This window comes from Paracoccidioides lutzii (assembly GCF_000150705.2).
Source record: "Paracoccidioides lutzii Pb01 unplaced genomic scaffold supercont2.25, whole genome shotgun sequence".
Taxonomy (NCBI): Eukaryota; Fungi; Ascomycota; class Eurotiomycetes; order Onygenales; family Ajellomycetaceae; genus Paracoccidioides; species Paracoccidioides lutzii.
The window spans coordinates 22474-36611 of NW_015440971.1; the positions used below are offsets into that span (position 1 = coordinate 22474).

At 46.6% G+C, this 14138-nt stretch overlaps 2 protein-coding genes across 2 annotated transcripts; one reads left to right on the plus strand and one right to left on the minus strand.

Moving 5' to 3' along the window:
* Positions 1-1005: 1005 nt before the first annotated feature.
* PAAG_07698 (D-alanine-poly(phosphoribitol) ligase subunit 1) lies at positions 1006-8463 on the plus strand (the record flags this gene model as incomplete). The annotated part of the gene is made up of 1 exon (XM_002790353.2): positions 1006-8463. One exon carries the CDS (start codon positions 1006-1008, stop codon positions 8461-8463), a length of 7458 nt encoding a protein of 2485 aa, XP_002790399.2.
* An 870-nt stretch (positions 8464-9333) lies between these two features.
* On the minus strand, positions 9334-11748 carry PAAG_07699 (hypothetical protein; the record flags this gene model as incomplete). The annotated part of the gene is made up of 1 exon (XM_015846302.1): positions 9334-11748. The coding sequence occupies one exon, from the start codon at positions 11746-11748 to the stop codon at positions 9334-9336; it is 2415 nt and encodes an 804-aa protein (XP_015700696.1).
* Between the last annotated feature and the right edge of the window lie 2390 nt (positions 11749-14138).

Here is a 14138-nt window from a genome sequence, read left to right on the forward strand (position 1 = left end):
CCCCGTGCTAGTTTTGGACAACCATAGGGACCGCAATTGACTTCTCTGCTGAGAGTTCCTTTCTTCCCCTTTTAGGCATTTGCAATATTCAACACGGCGCCATGAGTTTTCAGCAATGATGGCCTTGGTTCAACCTCACATATGCCAGCCCTTCTTAAGAAATAGGACTGGCCCGTATCATGTGTAATAGAGTGGAACCTCATTGTGTACACTTGCAAGGGCCTAGTCCATGCTTGATTGTGCATTTTCAAGATTCGCTTCCATACAAGCCTCAGCCCATTCACAGTGGCTGAAAAATATCTAAATATGGCTCCAGTCAAACTTTCTCTCCTTGAAACTCTCAGCCATGTGCATGACAGCAACGTGGCTGTTATCGATGTGATACGAGTTAACCTGGACAATTTTCTAGACTTTCTGAAGAAACAAGGTTGCCAATAAATCATTGGTTGGTTTATACGGTGCGTCAAAATGATCGGCGCCAACCATCATCTCCCCAGGGCTGCGGCATCCTCTGCTCACGCATGGAACCACCTGGTCTGCTGCGAATTCGTTGTACTCACTACTTCTTGCCTTGTTAACTGGTCCTTTGAGCTACGGGGTGTATGTGTTTCGGAACTGTGTCCTATCCCAGGCAGCCGCGTCTGCATGGAATTATCCCGTTGGGTCATTCCAAGAAAAGTGGCAAAATTGAATACGAGCAAAGACAGGAACAGCACTTTCGGCGCAGCAACGGGGTGTGTAAATCGTGTTCAAATATCATGAACTGCCATTTGACATGGTATAAATCTCCCTGGGGAAGCGACGCTCTTTTGCAAATAACCAAGCCATGAGCAAAAGAAGCTTTATAGAAACGTCTTCCAGATGTTTAGCAATTTGTCAGCTTTTGGATTATTAATATTTTCTCTATTGTTTGCTTTGCCAATTCGTTCCGTTCTTAGGAAAATCTATGCCTCGCCAGCAAGAAAAACAGAAACCGAGAAGCCGATCGTGATAGAGCGTTTCGACATGGCCATCTCTGAGGTCCACGAGGAGATGCAGTGTTCCGAGCAGCAGCTTAGGTACTGTTCTCGAACTTCTTCGGGGGAACACCCAACTTATACACTCCGGTGGGATTCGCGCCAGCTATGTCCGAGCATCGACCGACTTGTGTATACCTGGCAAGCTGTTGCAAGTCACAATCCTGTCCTGCGGACTTCGATAAAGCCTGGCAGGGCCGATGAAGAACCTTATCTGGTTGTGTTCAGGAGAGCAGCGCCGATTCGCATCCAAAATGGCCAAGAATTTGCTACATATAATTCTGCTCCGATGAAAACTGCGGAGTTCACTATCATTTTCACCGAAATGGGCGTTACTTTTCAACTACGCATCTTTCGTTTATTGGTGGACCGTCCATCCCTTGCCCTTATTAGTCGGGATTTCGATCTTTTTTTTCATGGTTTTGCCTGTGAACCTCACTACCAGTTCAAATATTACGCTGAGCACATCAGCAAACGAGATCATCAGAGTGCTTTGTCCTACTGGCGAAATTTGATGAATGGGACGGTCACCTCACTGTCATATGGATTCCCAACGAACACCTCTGGCAAGAGGAGCACTTTCACGTCGAATATACCCGAGCTATTGGTAAAAGATATATATCCCTTTTTGGAATGCCATTCCCTATCGCTTCAGGACCTCATTTATGCTGTATGGTCGCTCGTGCAGTATCGGCATACTGCTGCTATTGATGGCACAGTGATTTTCGCTGTGAACGGCCGAGACACCAGTGCTCCTGGCTACGACTCTGTTGTTGGGCGTGCGGAGTTGTGCTACCCCCTGAAGCTAGTCATCGAGGACGATTTACCGCTGCTCAGCTGGATTCGACAGGTTGCCAAAATGAACCAAGAGGCTTCGAGAAATGCATTCGTAGGATACAATAGGATCAAAGGCCAAATCCTTCCTGTCCTGCCACAAGTTCATGTCCTTGTATCCGAAGGACTCGATATCGATGAGGAGGGAGATGATGATGTTCTATTCCCATTAAAAATAAACATCGATCTCCAGCGACAATTGGTTGATATGCAATACTACTCAGACACATCAGAACATCACAATTTGCAAGTTATCTTCCTTCATTTTATGGCTGTCATAAAGGAAGCTTTGCAAGATTGTACCATCCCTCTCTCAGATGTTGACATCATGCCCATCGCAGAAAAGGAATTCCTATTACAGTGCAGTGAACCCGTCAGTGCACCTGCTACGGGTCTTATCCATGCGCTCTTTGAGCGCCAAGTCGAACTGAATCCGCTTAATGACTGCATCAACTTTGAGGGCCAGATGTCCCTTAGTTATGAGGAAGTTAACAAACTATCTAATCAAGTTGCTCGCCAACTTGGTTGTGGACGAGGTGACTACGTACCTGTGTGCATGGATCGCTCCCCTGCGCTCATTATCTCTCTTCTGGCTATCCTAAAGACGGGCGCCGCTTATGTCATTCTGGACCCCGAAAGCCCAGTCGAACGTAATTCTTTTATTGTCTCTGACGTTCAGGCACGAATTGTTATCACTGATGAGGGCTTGGCAGCTAATTTTGCATATCCTTATCTGATCGGGGACCTAATGGACAAGGCTCCCAACTTGGATGATTCCAACTTGAGCGTGACACAAGAGGCGACTGACATTTGTTATGTTATTTATACCTCCGGTTCAACGGGGAAACCGAAGGGCGTTCTGTTAGAGCATAGATCAGCCTACACAGGCTTGACCGCTTTTCCAACTCTTCCAAATCTTCGACAACTTCTTTTCCACAATCCAATTTTCTCTGCCGCACAACGCTCAATTTTCTCCACATTAAAGCAGGGAGGATGTCTGTGTCTGGCCAGGAAAGAAAATCTGACAGTCCGGATAACCGAAATGATAAATTCAATGGCTGTGAGTGTAATAGATGTCACACCGTCAACTGCAACTTTGATTGACCCAACTTGCGTTCCTACTCTGCGTCGAATGACTGTTGCAGGCGAGTTGATCAATCCTGCTCTGCTACCGGTCTGGATGAACAAGCTTGAGCTTTTGAATGCGTATGGTTTGAGTGAGGTGACGCAAATCAACTGGCGACATACCATGCATCCTAAACAAAATCCTCAGAACATTGGTCGTCCCATCGACTCCACCCGTTCTTATGTCCTCGTCCCAGGAACCACGCGGCTGGCCGCGATTCTTGAACCGGGAGAGTTGTGTCTTGGCGGACATCAACTTGCAAGATCCTACCTTAACAGGCCAGAGAAAACGCGGGAATCTTTCATGCGAAATCCATTTGGTCCCGGTCGCCTGTATCGTACTGGTGATATGGTGGTAACTCACTCTAACGGTAGCATTGAAATGATTGGTCGCATAGACTTTCAAGTCAAGATTAACGGCCAGCGTGTTGAACCAGGTGAAGTCAATTGTTTTATTCAAGGACACCCTGACGTTTTTGATGCGTGGACCGTGTCCGCAACCATGGGAGACAATAAATCGCTCGTCGCAGTTGTTGTGCCAAAAGCGAAAATAGAATGGTCATCTCTAGTTCTAGATTTGCTGAGCCTCCTTCGAGACCGTGTGCCGTCGTACATGGTTCCTGCATACTGGTGGAAGCAAACCGAACTGCCTTTGAACGTCAACGGCAAAATCGATGTTCCTCTACTTTCTCGCCTCGTAGAAGCGATTCCACCACAAGGACTACTCGTCCACTCGATTTCTCAGGTCCAGGACACAGACCAACGTCCTCTCACACGAGTTGAAAGCTCTCTAAGGCGTATATGGGCTGACGTCCTACGCCTGCCGGAGACAAGCATAAATTTGGAGGATTCGTTTTTGAATCTTGGTGGATCCTCGCTCTCTGCCATAGTCGCTGCATCTCATGCAAGGCAGGAACTTATCGATGTAAAAGCTCACGATATCATAATTCAAAGCAATCTTTTTGATGTAGCGAGCACTTGCAAACCGATGCAAATACCTACGACACATGTGAACCCGTTTTCACTTCTTCCCGAAAACTACACCGTTGGCAAAGGTATCGAAGACGCATGGCCCGTTACTGTATCCCAGGAGCCCTTGATTGCTGATGTCATGCTTGGTGGCACCAATTACATCTATGACAGGGTCGTCAGGCTTAAAAATGCCAATGTTGGAGAATTAAAGGTCGCTCTACAAAACCTTATGGAGAGCGACACGTTTCTTCGGAGTACTTTTGCTCCATATGGAAAGACTTACATTCAAATCGTTCCAAATGGGGCAAACCTATATTGGCAGGAATTGGACCTTACTCTGACTGAGTACCTGGAGCAAAAACCACTCCCAATCGCCATGGGATCGCATTTCTTCAAAATCACTGTTCTTGCAACTGGGGAGTTGGTGTTCACCATGCATCATGCTCTGTTTGATTTCTGGTCTAGTCGCTTTATATTTGATGACTTGTCCAATTTGATCCGTACACGCCCGCTAGCTAATCGCCCTCATTACAATCAGTTTGTTCGACACCTTGCTCAGAGGGACAAAAATACAAGTCGAGAGTTCTGGCGCAACTACCTCAAGGATTCCAGGCCATCAAAGCTGGGACATATGCAAGGGACAAATACTACTGTCACATTGGACTTATCAACTCCAATTCATTCAGCTAGCAGAGCCCTTGGTGTGTCAGTCGGCTCGATGTTATATGCGTCGTGGGCGCTTGTCCTTTCTCACATCCTTGGAAATGCCGAAGTAATCTTCGGTATTACCCTCTTCGGTCGAGATGTGCCAATACAAGATGTTCTGCTCATGCCAGGCCCGACTGTTATGCAGGTCCCACTCCGTATTGAAATTTCAATGTCCTCGGCAATCAATAAAATTGCCAAAGATATTCACCACCAATTACAGATTATATCAGATCATGCTCACTATGGACTGCGAAACATCTTACTGGCCGCGGATCGCCCTTCCAGCTTCTTTGACACTTCTGTCAACTTCTTGGTAAAGCCCCCTTCTTCGGATGCCGATGAAACCTTCACATTTATTGCTGAGAAGCAGCCAGACTTGACTGAATATATCAAAATTGAGGCACGCGACCCTGACCTTAGCAATATTTCCTTAGCATCAACTCTGAACCCGGTATTTGCGCAAAACATCCTTTCCGGATTTTCCTCCGTTCTTGACGCATTTTTCTTTGATGCACAGATGCTTGTTGGCGATCTAAATTTATCCTCAATACTGGACTCCACTTCCCAAACTACTACACCTGAACCTCAACAGAATGTCCCCGCATCTCAATTTGCACATTCCATGTTCGAACACCGAGTGGCTCATTCCGGAGATAGGACTGCTGTAGAGGACGAGCACGGCAATACTCTATCCTACACACTGTTAAATGAGCGGGCGAATCAATTGGCCAACTTCCTTCGATCCAAGGGAATCCGTCCAGAAGATGTAGTCCCTATCTATTTCGATAAGTCAATCAATATGGTGGTTGCTATACTGGCAATATTCAAAGCTGGTGCTGCGTTTTGCGCTTTAGACCCGACAAGTCCTCCAGCGAGGACAAATTTCATCGTGAAGAAAGTTGGGGCAAAAATGGTCCTCAGTGATCTTGCCAGCTCTAGTTCTGTGAGCCTTTTTGACTGTGTTCTAATTGTGCTTGACCAGCTGGATATTTCCCATTTTGATGCCGGAAATGTCATCGATCCAACAATGTCTCCTGAGAACCTTGCTTATGTGCTTTTCACGTCTGGGAGTACTGGTGAGCCAAAAGGGGTCCTCGTTACTCACGGTAATGTCTTCCACGCTACTAGAGGGATGGTTGAAGCTACTCAAGCAGACGATTCTTGGAGATCACTATGGGCCCTCAACTATATATTCGACGGGTCGTACTTCGATCTTTTCACAGTACTTGGCGCTGGTGGAACTCTTTGCGTCGTCAGTCAATCCAAATTGTTCTCGAATCTTGCTGGATTTGTCAATGGCCTCGATGTCACCCATCTTAACTTGACGCCTACTATCGTCAAGCAACTTCTCAAACCATCAGATGTACCAGGTTTAAAGGTGCTAATCGTTGGCGGAGAGCCTCTTGTACCAGAGATTTTGGAAACTTGGGCGACTCGCATTCCGGTCTATAATAATTATGGACCCACGGAAGGAACTGTCATGGTGACAACCGCAGTCATCGGACCGACCAGCAGCCTAAACAATATTGGCTCCGCGCTATCCACCGCGGTTTTGTCAGTCTTTGATTTCGACTCACAGACCCCCCTGCCCCGAGAGGAAATAGGAGAGTTATGCATTGGTGGACTCCAGGTAGCCCGGGGTTATTTAGATAACCCTAAAGCCACACGCGCGGCCTTTTTTGTTGGAAATGATGGGACGACAATATATCGTACGGGTGACGCAGCTCGCCAGCTACCTGACGGACGATTTGAGTTGTTTGGCCGGAGAGATAACCAGGTGAAAGTCAATGGCTACCGTATTGAGCTCGGAGAAATTGAAAACGCCATCCTGAAAACTGGAATGCTGAAATCTTGTGTGGTTCTCGCCGCTAAAGTGCGTGACAAGACGCAGCTCGTCGCTGTTGGCCAACTCCACTCGGTCTTCTTTGGTGATAATGAAGCTAATCCCGCCCTGTTCTTGCCCCCGTCAGACGCATATCCCTTCCAGGAGTTGCAATCAAGTCTGACTTCTCTTGCACGTTATATGCTCCCAGCGATTTGGTTTCCTGTTACACGTCTTCCTCTTCTGCCGTCGGGGAAAACTAACCGGAAGGAGATGTTGAAATTCATCGAATCAATGGAGGATTCCCTGGTCGCAAGCTACCAAGATCCTCTCTCTATCACTATCAATAGCGCTTTAGATTTCCCGGTTCCTGAAACCAACGAAGAAGAAGTGTTACAACATGCATGGAGTTCCATATTCAATTGTGATGACCCTGTCAGAACTACGTCTAGTTTTTATTCACTTGGTGGCGACTCCATCGCCGCTATCAACCTTGTCAGCGAGTGCCGCAAGCTCGGGTATGAGTTGTCCGTTGCTGATATTTTGGCATTTCCTTCCATTAAGGAGCAAGCCCGAATAATCAAACCTTTGAAAACGGCCAAGGCAGTTCAGTCGATGTCTCTTGATTTATTCACAGTCGAAGACGATATCTACGATACTTTGAATAAATCAGGCGTTCGCGAAGCCGACATCGAGGCGATCTATCCCTGCGTACCAGGCCAGATTGAATTTCTCACGCAAGGCCACACTGATCACCAGTTCTGGCAACTCCAGACGGTTCGAAAGGTCCCATCTGATTTTGATGTTGAGCGATGGGTGGAACTTGTTGAAAAGCTAACCGCCAGAAATACGATTTTGCGTTCCATGTTCGTCAAGAGCCTGAAGCATAAGGAGCCTCCAAAATGGGTGCAAGTTGTTTTGAAAGAAGCCGTTCTGGACTTGGAAACAATATATTACCACAGCGCCGAAGAGCGAGACCAAATTATCGACCTCCTGTGGAATGGTCGATTCGCAGTGGGTAAACCTTTTATCCAATACCGAATTTTGAAGTCAACGCAAGATGCTACGCTTGATCTCTATATTAAAATAGATCATGCCATGTATGATGGCACCCTGCTTCGTATATTTGACGATCAGTTCGTCGCTATGGCTAGGAATGAGGAACCACCACAGCCCACAGAGTTCACCGAGCTTATAAAATATCATTCCGCGAGTGACTCTGACAAAATGCTCAAGTTCTGGGTGAATCTACTCCAAGGGAACAAATTTGATTATCTTAACCAATCCTTAGAACCAAAAGTTGGAGGAATGCTCACCAGGGATTTTGGAGTCGAGGTCAACGACTTCGCACACCGTATCGGAATCACCATACCCATTGTATTTCAGACAGTTTGGGGTTTACTTCTAGCGTTTCTAAGTAACAGCCATGATGTCACGTATGACAACCTCCTAACCGGTCGCAACGTGAACCTTGACAATCCGCAACGGATCAATGGCAACTGCGCTAATTTCCTCCCTTTCCGAACTCAGTTCCAAAGGGAAAAATCTCTTAGGACTCTCCTTCACGATACGCAGACACTCCTCTGGGAGACCACTGAGAATGGGATGGTTGGCCTTGCAGATATCTACAATGCTCTTGATATTGATCGGAACAGAAGTGGTGCTAAGACCATGTTCTGCTTCCAACCGTTCGATCCCCCACCCAAAGCACTTGATGCACACATGCGTTGGATCGTCATGGGCGTGAGCCAGAACAGGATGTTTTTCAACTACGCGCTTATGTGCGAGGTATTCAAGTCCCCGACAGGTTACAAAACGAAATTCCAGTACGATCCAAGAACGATTGATGAAACTGCGGTTGAAAGAGCTGCAGATGCATTTACATCGATTTTCAATTTTATTTTGAGATGCACAGAGGAGAGCAGCGTCGGAGATCTGTATGTTGATTTGGAAGGGGATTCCCTAGGCAAACACTTGTGTGATTAATGTAAACGAAATAAATAGGAGATGAACCGACATTAGTTTGTGATGTCTTTTTGATTTCTCTTTTTAATTTCTGTTTTTTGTTCTGATTTTTGTTCCCTGGAGTCAAGGAGTTAAAAGGTGTATCTAACCCTAGAATTAGAAATTTAGAACGATCCATCCTTTCCGAAAAATCAACTGTAATTTCGATTGATACTATTCTGGACTTTGCGGATTATGATGAAAAGGAATTTAGCTTTTGGATAACTACATATAGTTAGATGGTTACATCAAAACTAGACGCGGAATGACTTAAAATAGCATCCATCCCAAATCGATACAGTATCTTTATAGAAAATCAGTCCAGAAATAGTAGAAGAAGGTACTAGAACATCATTTCTAGAGGAAAAGATATTAACATATGCGATGGAAAGATACGAAGGAAATTTGCCATTCCATTCCACATGGGGGATGCGAGGTACACAAAGAGAAAGGGTATACGAATTTCAAAATATAACATGAGGCAGAAAGAAATTTTGCTTGGGTCTTACTCCATCATTCATCGTTCTCATCATGTCTACTAAATTATAATGGAAGGAGATGTCGTGTCAGGTATATAATAAAAGTACAAAAATGCTCCAGAGACCGTCACTGGTAAAATAGAGGAGTCGAGTCGATGTCGATGTACCACCTATTACTAAGAGTAAAGAGACAACAAAAGAAAACATAACGCCGCTCATGAGGGAACAAAAGAAAATAACCGAACAAAACGAGGAGAGCAAGGAAAAACAAAACTTTTTACAGACAAATAAATCCCACTTAAACAAGATAAATTAAAACAGAACTCCCCTTAAAAAGGAAAAAGTAGACCCATTTGCAAACACCAGAACAGTCTCAACGATCCACACTCTCAACAATCATCTCAATATCCTTGATGGGATGAAGCAACATAGGAGGCAAACACATCCGTCCCTCGGTCGCCATCTCATACTCTTCCCCACCACCGCCATCAACCCTATATCCAAGCCACCGCCGCCAAAGATTTGCTGAATGGATGGCAGAATAGAACCACGTCGTACCTCTGAAATTATGCTCCCGGTCGCCGAATACAGATAACCTGGATGCTCCAGTTGCGCCATTGCGGCCGGCATTAAACGTTGATTCAAGATGCTTGGTCGGCCAGCGACGATCGATGTACACAGGGTGGGGAGCATAGACGGCTTTGAGACCGTGGTGGAGCGCAGTTGTGGCGGGCCACATCTCTGAAAACATCGTGTGGCGTTTCATACTTGTCTCAAGGTGCATTATGGCCAGAAGCTTGCGTGATAATCGCGAGGCGGCAACAATTGCTGCGCGGCGGGGAGGCCCTCCATCCTCTCTGTTGTATCCAGTTACATCATCGCGGAGAAGCCAAGTGGTTCCTACTGGATCATAGAGGGGGTTGAAGACGATTAAGTCGGCATCTTCACCAACGCCCCACACGTAGTTGTCCTTCTCGTAGGTTGTTGGGGGGATACCTTCACCCTCGACTTCGAAAATGTCCTGCTCATGCGGTCGTTCGGGGCCCCAGATTGGCTTGTCTGCTTTGATCGCCTCTGGGAGGATTTTAGGGTGACTTTTAGCGGGTTTGGCCCACATATTATTGAGACTGTCGGTTCCAATCTCAGTTTGCACGCGGATCATTTGGCGGAAATCTTCCCAGGACCCGTGCACGGATGGAAGGTAGAATCGCGAGTTGCGCTCCCAAAGGCCCTTGCGTGGTTGTTCTCTCGCCCACTCACTAACCTTGTGGAAGAAGTGATACCAGTGTCCAGTGTATCGGATATCCATTTCCCAATTCCAGATGAAGTCATATTCAGGATGTCGATAGGAAAAGTATTGGATGGGCATAAAAGTGCTCCTGTAAACTCCATGGACAGGGAGGTCTCGAGCGAAGGTCTCTTCAAGACCACCATATATCAGGCCCATTTGTCTTTCTGACCACAGTGTGCCCATTCCGCGGAATTCGTTCGGTAGAGAATCTCTAAGAACACGACGGTAGGTATCATCGTCCGACCAAATTTGCAGGTTGTCATCTTTCACTTGTATCAAGAAATGAAGTGTGTATTCCGCTCCAGATGTCAAGGATAACTCTGTAATTAAAGAACGCAAATACATGATTTCTTCCTTGTTGTATTTGTAGTCACTCCAGGTTCGAATGATAACAGCCGTTCGTGGAAGTTTCAATGTATCGTTGGCGGCTACAGCGTCTTCATTGCCCTTAGGCTGTGTAGTTACGGGCCCCTCTTCTTCGTACCTTGCATCCAGAGTACCCAATGGCACAGCAGCAACCCGATCCACCCTTGGATGTTCAAGCTTAGAAAATCGATGGCTGTTTGCAGCTGCACAGCGGTCTTGTGCTTCCGCCCATTTGACGGCTCGGAAATCGACAGGCGGGACATCTTCCCATACCTCAGCTACCCCTGATCTGTCGCCCTCCAGGCCAGCCCCACTCCCGCCTGAGGCAACGCCATAGCCAAGACCGTACGGACCAAGCCGTCCAAATCTATCGAAACACACATCGTCATTTATGCCCAAGAGCTTATTTGATCCCATCGCAGCATCTGGAAATCCTTTGGGTATACCTGGGAAATGTCGTACCGGTGGGATCGTCATTCTCTTCTCAGCATCCAGAAAGCAGTCACGCTTCACTCCATACTTTTCAATATAGTTTTTGGATTTGTAATCCGGATAGGGGTTGAAAACCATACTCCTCATCGCCTCAGCTTTCTTTCCCGACTGCTCCCCTTTTACGTCACCTGTTGGCAAATCCATAATCTTTTCGACCATCCCATCAACTGGGTACTCAGGGACATTATCTTGCCTTGGAACCAGTGTCTTTATCCCCCCGTAAAACCGGGTGAGGAATGGGAAATCTTCCCACTGAGCTGATTTGGGCTTCTGGTTTGGCGGGTTCAGTCGCACAACGCTGAACGAGGAGCCAGCAATGCTAAACCGGAATAGAAATGCGACAAACAGAAGCAAACCCATGAATACGGCCCAACATATCCGTCGCATAACAGAATGTGGCACTCTGTAGAGGTGAAATCTCCGTTTCCGTTTCACTGGGAAGTTGCGGCAGCCTAGTATGGGTTCCACGGAAGCAGTTGTGTCGTAGGGAGAATCTATGTAGACCGCGGAGTCTTCATCATGGTCGAAAGAAGCGCGTCGGGATGGGCAGGAATAATACTGTTTCTCTGCGTCTGTTTCCAACATGAGACATTGGGTAATGTCATCACGGAAATGAGAAGAGGCGTGGCGGCGTGTCATTTCCTTCTCGATAAGGATGCAAACCAGGACAGTAACGCTGACGGGGATGGGGGTGGAATAAATGATGGAGGGATAAGGAAGCTGTCAAACTGAAGTTGTCCGAATCGCTGTATCCACTAACAAATTGGGCCGTTGTATGGAATGCGTGGTAGCTACAAAACTTAACCGGACGTCATGTAAATCCGAGGATACCAATCACTAACCCAGCAAAAGATCGCTGCTATCCACATATAAACACAGATAGCAAACAGCTTATTATATTTCCTCAAGGAGGCCAATCGGCGAAAAATCAAGGAGACGAAGGGGCTCTGCAGTCAGTTCTGACGACGCTGCACCCTGAGGAATAAAAATTATCGTCGTCAAAAAGGAAAACATGAACCCACTAAGCATCCGCAAGGAGCCTCGAAGGACACCCATGGTTTGTTCCGCTCGTTTGGCCGACCAATCAGGGCACATTCGCTAGTCCCAATATGTACTAGCGGTCCCGGTTTAATCCCCATAGCAACCGGCACGGACGTGCTGACTAAGGATATCCGGGAGTTTGTGTTGGAGGATTCCCCGGCTACCCGATGTCACGTGCACCGATATATTTATTAGTTGTAGCTTAGCTCGCTTAGAGTCCCACGATGCAATAAGGTTGATATCGGTCCTCTAAGAGTATGGAAGGTGGAAACATAATTAAGGAACGCCATATTTCTGAAGCCCTAATTAACCAAAACCGTCAACATCGAGACCTGGGTGGTATTGCAGATGGCCCCGCGTACTAGCCATGAGAGCGTTCCAGAGGCCGTATCCAACCTCGAATTCAATGCGCGAATGCCTTCATATAACAAGGGAGATCCCGATGTTGGTTTCTTACTATTGATAAGATCCAGTGAATGAACCAGTTGCCGCTGAACCAACAACCCCTTGGTCTTTTCCGGGGCGGGCAGTTGTGCCTTTGTAAAGAGGCCAGTCGGGCCAAGTTCCCTTTCTCATAATCTCGAGGGAACCGCGGTTATCGGACAGGTTAGACAGATATAATACAAAAAAGGGAGCGGAAAGGTTTCCCCAAAGCATCACACCCCCCCTGGAGATTCCAAAAGCCAATCGAGAAAATGATAATTTTGTGCTTTTCATGCTTCTTATTGCTTGATTTCCAAGGGTCAATCGATGCCGAATGAAAAGATGCTATGCTGGCTGACCCTCTCGTCGGCACCGATAAAATAATTCCGGTATCGCGTTCTTGGTCAGCAGGTGATTAGTTAAGCTCTGCAGCCCATGTTAAGCTCCCCTGGCATTCAGGCGGTCAGGCTGTACGAGAATCCCAAATATTGGGTTGGAAAAGGGTAAGTTGCAATTCGACATAAAAGGCTAGAGCGAAAGAGCACCTCCGCATGTGCTGTAGCCCATGCATGTTTGAGAAATGCATCATAGGTGTGCTGCCACCTTGTTTTGGTGGGGTCTCTTGAATGCAGCAAGACTGTCAACCCTTTTGACAGCTCCTCCCTCACTGCCATTATTCTTACCTCTCAAACTCCCAAACTGTCATAACTCTCTGGTGAGACAATCTGCAAATCCGTGGAGAATATTGAAATTAATAGATTTGTCGGAAACCTGACAGCATCTTTGTTGGGCCTGCTCACGTCAGCTCTGCCCGATCTAACTAGTTAACTAACTAGTTACGAGAACGTGGATCAATAAGATCGTGAGCCGTGCTGCGATGGATTGATTCGACCACCGGTGGAGTCAGCTGCCAAACCCAACGCCTGAACCAGCTTGCACATGTGGAATATCAGTTATTTAGGTACCCACCAACAAGAACGAGCGAATGCCATGCGAGGAGCAACCGCGGCAGCAGAGGTACGTGGGGAATAATTAACCCAATTTAGCAGCCAAGTGCACTTCATTTTGGGAGGAGGTAACGTTAACTACGGAGTACGGATTCTTTTTTTCTGCTTCTAGGTTCCGAAGACCAATGGCATCAGGGGAACGCGGAGCCCTCTAAATCTATGTGATTGAACCAGTATTTTGATAAATGCACTATTCTTTCTGTACAGCAATGTGGGGAAGAGGCCTTCCATTAATTGAACTGAATGTTGTTGTTCTAGAAATAAGTCTTGTGAGATTCTGCGAGGCTGGCTTTTATACCCCTCCCCATCTCTGTTGATGAACAGATAATGATCCACTCAACCATGTATACCTAGAGTTTGCAGATGTTGGGATGAATCCCCAGTGGCTCTGAATTCAATACGCAGTAATAAATAACAATTGACGATTCCGGCTATGGCTTCATTCGTTACATCCTTTCAATTTTATCATTTTTGTACGTACTTTTTCACGTCATCTATGGTCGAGGCCTGTGTTCTCCTTTACCTGCTTGGTATGCTATCTTCTTATCTAAACATTGA